Raw genomic sequence first — 5,931 nt, forward strand, 5'->3', positions numbered from 1 at the left:
GCCGGAGCTGGGAGCTCCACGGCCTCAGCCGGCGCTGGGGAGGTTTCGTTTCATTCTTGGGCTTTTATTTTTTCGTTTTGTCTTTTTAAATTTCTTTTTTTTTTTTTTTTTGTTTTTTTTTCATTTAGAGGAGGAGGAGGAAAAAACCCAGGAAGGGTGCGGGTTACATATCCAGGGATTATGTAAATCCCGGGCGCCGCAGTGCCCCGGGGAATGCGCTCCGGGAAAAGCTTTGGGATCAAGGGGCTCCTGCAGCCCCCCATCCCATCCCCCAGAGGGTCCCCCCGGGTTCCTGCCCCCCTTTTGTTCCCCCTCATCCCCGTCTCCAGCCCCGGAGCTTCTCCCACAGCTCTCCCGGCCCAGGCGTGGCCGAGAACGCCCCAGAATTCCCCAAAAAGCGGGTGCGGGACCCCGAGATCACCCCCGGGCCCGGGCTTGGTGTCCCGGGACACTCGGGATGGGGATGGGGATGGGGATGGGGATGGGGATGGGGATGGGAGCCAGGGACAGGCTCCCCACAGGGGAGGGGACATCGCCCCAGTGTCCCCAGCATCCCTGTCCTGTCCTGGCACCGGCACACAACGACCTTCCCTCGCCATCCCAGTTATCCCAGTTATCCCAGTTATCCCAGTTATCCCAGTCACCCCTGACGGCAGCGGGGACAGCCCGGACAACCCCGGGATGGCGGCACCGGGGTCCCAGCGGGGGGGTGGCAGCTCCGGGGGTGACAGTGCCAGGGGAGGTGGCAGTGCCAGGGGAGGTGGCAGCTCCGGAGGTCACAGTGCCAGGGGAGGTGGCAGCTCCTGCGGTGGCAGCTCCTGGGGTGACAGTGCCCGGGTCCCCCCGCTGTCACCCCGGGCCCAGCAGAGCCCTCGCAGCTCCTGCCCCGTTGCGACACCTGCAGCCCTTGCGTCACCCGGTGCCAGCCCCGGGAGCGGGGGCAGCGCCCGCCCACGGCCCGGCCTGGCAGCCCCAGCCCTGGAGCCGGGCCCGGCCCAGCCCTCGGCTCAGCCGGAGCCAGCCGGGGCCCGGGATGGGACAGCAGCGCTCCCTCGGGATGGCTCCGGCCCCAGCAGACCGGGAATGCCCCGCTGGGGACAGGGAGGTGACAGCGCGGCCCTGAGTTCCAGCCTCAGGATGGGAAACTCTCCCGTTTTCCAGCCTCGGGCAAAGCGAATCCGTCCCCTGCCCTAAATCCTCGGGGAGGGTGGGCTCTGTTCCTCCGGGAAAATCCCTCTGGGAGCATCCCCAGCACGGGCCATGGATCCCGGGGACAGGGGCCATTGTCCCCTGGGGACAGCTGGGGACCCCACCCTGTGGGATCAGCACCCAAACCCCGCGGCTGAGGGATGGGAGCTCCTAGGGTGGCCGGGAATGGGGACATGGGGTCCCCAGTGCCACCAGCCCCGGACAGGCCATTCCCAGCTGCCACCCCCACCCAGGGAGGGGAACCTCGGCAGGATCGCGGAATGTCTGTGCAAGGGGGGCGCGGAGCCGCTGCCCCTCTGCTGGGGGACCCCCGGGGGGCTCCGGGGACCACCGCAGGTGACAAACCCCGAGCAGGGGGAAATAACACCATGGAAAGAAAGGGAAGTGACAAGGATGTATTTCCCAGCCGGGCTCCGGCCCCTGGAAGCACAAAGCCAAAGGTGCAGAGGGAAATCACCCCCTGCTCCCAAAACCCCTCCTCGCTCCCGGGCCGGGGTCCGCAGGGCAGGGGGCTCAGCTGGGGTCCCCAGCCTGCTCCGTGTCCCCCTGCCCCCACTGCCACCCCTTCTGGGGGAGACATCTCCAACAGCTTCAAACTGCCCCAAATTCCCCTCGGGAGGGGCCGGGAGCCTCTCGCCAGCCCCGGCCCTACAGTTCCTGTGATTCGGCCCCATTTCGGGCGGATGTTTGGGGGGGACACAGCCCCAGCCCCTGGCCCTGCACCCCCAGCCCCTCTGGGATGTTTTCCCAGGAACTGGGAGAGCCTGAGGTTCTGGATGGAAGCCTCTCCCCCAAACCAGGGACACCCCAAAGGCGCGGTGGGTGCGGAGGAGCAGAACCGATCAATGTTCAGTTCACAAACGGGGGCACAGCCAGTGACCGACAGGAATTATAAATAAAGCCGGGCCGGGGGCTCCCCAGCCCCTCCTGGGGTCCCGCTGCCCCCGGCTATGAATGAGGGGACTCGAGTCCTGTCCCGCTGGGATGGCACACGGGGCGCCGGGTCACTGCGGAGCGTGACAGAGCGGGACATCCCCGGGCTCCTGCAGATCGTTGTCACCTTCCTCCTCCTCCTCCTCCTCCTCCTCCCCCTCCTCCTCCTCCTCCTTCTCCTCTTCCTCTTCCTCCTCCTCCATTCGCTGGGCTCCCCCAGGGCTTCGCTGGGCTCCCAGTGCCTCTGGGGGCAGCGGCAGAGCGTCCCCTTCAGTGTCCCTAAGTGTCCCTCAGTGTCCATCCTTGTTCCTCGGTGTCTCTCCGTGTCCCTCGGCGTCCATTCGTGTCCCTCGGTGTCTCTCGGTGTCCCTCAGTGTCTCTCGGCGTCCCTCAGTGTCTCTCCGTGTCCTTCGGTGTCCCTCGGTGTCCCCGCGGATGCGGCGGTGCCGGAGCGGTGCCGATGTCACATCATGGGTGTCCTGGGGACTCCGTCCTGCGGGTGCGGCGGGTACCAGGCTCCGAAGGTGTTGATGTAAGCCCCGGGGGCCAGCGGGGGTCCCTTGCCGGGCCCGGGGAGGTCCCAGAGCGGGGAGAGGCCGGGGGAGCAGGGGGACAGAGCGGGGGTGCTGGCCGGGGGCTGCTCCCCGTCGGCGCCGCTCGGGCCCTGCTTCATGATCTTCTTGTACTTGGAGCGCTTGTTCTGGAACCAGATCTTCACCTGCGGGCAGAGAGAGGGGGTCAGGGGGGAGAAAGAAGAGCGCAACGCCCCCTAAACCCCCACCTTTAACAATTACAGACCCCCCCGGAGCCCCCCGACCCCATTCCTGAGGGGCTCTGGGAGCCCGACCCTTCACAAGGCACCCGAGACTCCCCTTTGCGGCGGGGGGAGAGCACGGGGAGCCCGGAGAGCGAGGCGGAGTCCCCGGGAGTGTCCCCGGGAGTGTCCCCGGGCCCCCCTGGCCGTGGCAGCCCCCGCCGGGTGCCGGTGCCGGGGCTGGCCCGGGCTGCTCCCGCCGCTCTGGGGTGGTGGCCCCGCTCATTCCTCCCCGCGGTCCCCCCCGCGCTGCCGGCAGGTTCCCACTTGTCTCCTCTTCCCCGGCTTTATGAGCTCGCTTCGCCCCTGGCTCCGGGGCTGCACCGCTGCCGCCTGCCTGTCTCTCCCCATCGCCTTCAAAAACCCACTCGCCCCGTCCCGCGGCCCGGGGCCGCCCAGCGCCGGGCACGGCCGGGCCGCCAGCCAGGCTCCGGGGCTGGGAAAGTCCCGCTGCCGCTGGGAGGTGCGGGCAGGGGCGCCCCAAAGCCGAGCCCTGCGGGCCCACCGGCGCCAGCTCCCCCGCCGCGGCACCGCTCGGCTCGGCCGGCTTCCAACCGGGCACGGCCCGCAGCCGGAGCCGCCCCGGTGGGCACGGACAGACCCGGTGGGGGCACGGACAGCCCCGGTGGGCACGGACAGACCCGGTGGGGGCACGGACAGCCCCGGTGGGCACGGACAGACCCGGTGGGGGCACGGACAGACCCGGTGGGGGCACACAGACAGCCCCGGTGGGGGCAGTGACAGCCCCGGTGGGCCCGGACAGACCCGGTGGGCACGGACAGCCCCGGTGGACACATGGACACCCCCGGTGGCTCTGTCCGGCCCCGCTGGCCCTCCCGGGCCTTACCTGGGTCTGGGTGAGCCCCAGCTGTGCCGCCAGCTCGGCGCGCTCGGGCAGTGCCAGGTACTGGGTCTGCTGGAAGCGCTGGTTCAGCGCCTGCAGCTGCACGCTCGAGTAGATGGTGCGGGGCTTGCGCAGCTTCTTGCCCTTCCCGGCGAGGCGCAGCTCCCCGTGGGGCACGGCCGGGGCCTTCTCGGGCGCTGGGGATGGGGACAGGGAGCACAATCCATCAAACACACCGAGAGGATAAAACATCACCCCAAAAAGAGCCCAAAACCAACCCAACCCCACCCCAAACCCACCCCAAAGCATCCCCGCGGCCACCGCTGGTGTCTGTGGACGGCAGGGGGGTGAGTGGGGCGGGGGCTGCTTTTCACTGGTGTTTGAAGCTCGGGTGAAGCAGAAGAGAAGGAGGAGGAGGAGGAGGAAGAAGGGAAGGACGGGAGCACTCAGCCAGTGTCACTGTCCCCCAGCACGTGGGACACGGGTCTGGGCCTGCGCCCGGCCGGGGGGGCCAGGCAGAGCCCCCCGAGGGATGGAGGGGCCAGGATGGAGCCCCCTGCCCCGGGGGAGCCGCTGGGGGTCCCAGCACCCGCCTGGGCTCTGTCACCCGGCCAGGGCCGGGGCCCAGCCGGGCCCGGGACCCCCGGTGGGGACCGATCCCCTCCAGGCCGGCTCGGATCGCAGCTTCCTGCCCCAGCTTTTGGGGAAAACACTGGGGAACAGGGCAGGGAGCTGGGATGGGGCTGTGGGGAGAGGGGGGAGTCCCGGGGGGCACCTGGGGGTCTCAGGTTGGAGGGAACCGGCTCGTAGGGGCTGATGCTCCCCGTGCCCGCCGCTCCTCGAAGCCACCCACGTGTCCCCTGCGGCTCGGGGAGCTCTGGGAGCGGGGGGACACCACCCCCGGCCCCCCCGGCCCCCCAGGACCCCGCAGCGAGCCCAGCCCAGCCCCGCCGCTGCCCCGGAGCGCTTCCGACGGCTCCATCCCGGCTCTCCCGGGCTCTCCCCGCGCCCCCCGAGCCCCCCTTACCTGTGTCGTGCAGCCTGGCCCCGGGGGCCGGGGCGTGCGGGGCGCCGGGGGGCGGGTAGGGCAGGAAGGGACCCCCGTGGGGCGGCGGGGGGGCCCCGCCTGGGTAGGGGAAGTGGCCGGGCCGGCCGTAGGAGGAGAAGGGCGGGGGGTCGTGCTGGGGGAGGCCGTGCAGGGGGTAGTGCTGGGGGGGGCCGAGCTCCAGGAACGCGGCTTTGGAGGGGTCGGAGCCCAGCAGGGTCTCGGCCACCGAGCTCATGGTCATGGTCCGGCCGGGCCGGGCCGGGCAGTGCCCGCAGCCCCCGCGGCAGAGCCGAGCCGGGCCGGGCCGAACCCAAGCCAAGCGGACCGAGCCCAGCCGGGCCGCGCCCCCGCCGCCCCCCGACGGCTCCGGCTGCCGCGGCCCCGCGCCCGGGGATGCCCCGAACGCCCCGCCCCCGCCCCGCCCCCCGCAGTGACGTCACGGGCCGGGGCACCCCCTTCACCCCGTGCCCACCCCCCCCGTGAGTGGGATCCCCTCGGAGCCATCCCCCACCTGTGGCACCGTGACCCCTCCCCGGGCTGGGGGGACACCCCGACCCCCCCCATGTCCTGGCGGTGACCCCCGGGGGCAGCGGTGGCGCTCGGGTCCCTCACGGGGGACAGGGGGACACGCGCGCCCCATCCCCGCGCTCTGCGGGCCGGGGGCACTCCCGGGATGCCAGACGGGGATGGGACCCCCGGCGGTGACAGCCTGTCCGGCCGCGTCCCCCGTGACCCCGGGGCAGCCCCCCCAGGGGAAGAACCGGCCCGCTGTGGGGACGGGAGCCGCTGGCAGCGCCTTTGGGGACAGCCAGCAGAGCCTCGGGCGGGCTGGTGGCGGGGTCTGAGAGGCTTCGATGGCCTTGGGGACAGCAGGGAGGGGAGCGCTGTCCCTGCTGCCACACCCGCTGCGGGCTGCGAGCGGGGACAGCGGCCGGGGGCGCGGGCAGGGAGCGCCCCCCGTCCCCACCCTCGCGTTCGGCCGGGTCCCAGCCGCGTTCCCATGCGGCCCCCGGCTCTGAGTCACCCGAGCTCCGACACAAATATCCCAGCCCTGGAACAGCCTCAGCCTCCCCTCCTGCCCCC

The 5,931-nt window shown here is 71.3% G+C and overlaps 1 protein-coding gene across 1 annotated transcript; it reads right to left on the reverse strand.

The window, feature by feature from the left end:
- Positions 1 to 2,605: 2,605 nt before the first annotated feature.
- DLX4 (distal-less homeobox 4) lies at positions 2,606 to 5,089 on the reverse strand. Its single transcript, XM_005532490.2, has 3 exons — positions 4,828 to 5,089; positions 3,804 to 3,997; positions 2,606 to 2,860 (listed from the first exon to the last, which is right to left on the reverse strand). The coding sequence occupies exons 1-3, from the start codon at positions 5,087 to 5,089 to the stop codon at positions 2,606 to 2,608; spliced, it is 711 nt and encodes a 236-aa protein (XP_005532547.2).
- Between the last annotated feature and the right edge of the window lie 842 nt (positions 5,090 to 5,931).

This window comes from Pseudopodoces humilis, chromosome 29, assembly GCF_049639895.1.
Source record: "Pseudopodoces humilis isolate 2021_Gansu_Grassland_sample_001 chromosome 29, ASM4963989v1, whole genome shotgun sequence".
NCBI classification, from domain to species: domain Eukaryota; kingdom Metazoa; phylum Chordata; class Aves; order Passeriformes; family Paridae; genus Pseudopodoces; species Pseudopodoces humilis.

Coding starts and splice junctions, on each gene's coding strand:
- DLX4 (XM_005532490.2), bottom strand. CDS start 5,089: ATGACCATGAGCTCGGTGGCCGAGACCCTGCTGGGCTCCGACCCCTCC. Junction 3,998..4,827: donor GGCCAGGCTGCACGACACAG/GTAAGGGGGGCT, acceptor CCCCATCCCCAG/CGCCCGAGAAGGCCCCGGCC. Junction 2,861..3,803: donor TGGGGCTCACCCAGACCCAG/GTAAGGCCCGGG, acceptor CTCTGCCCGCAG/GTGAAGATCTGGTTCCAGAA.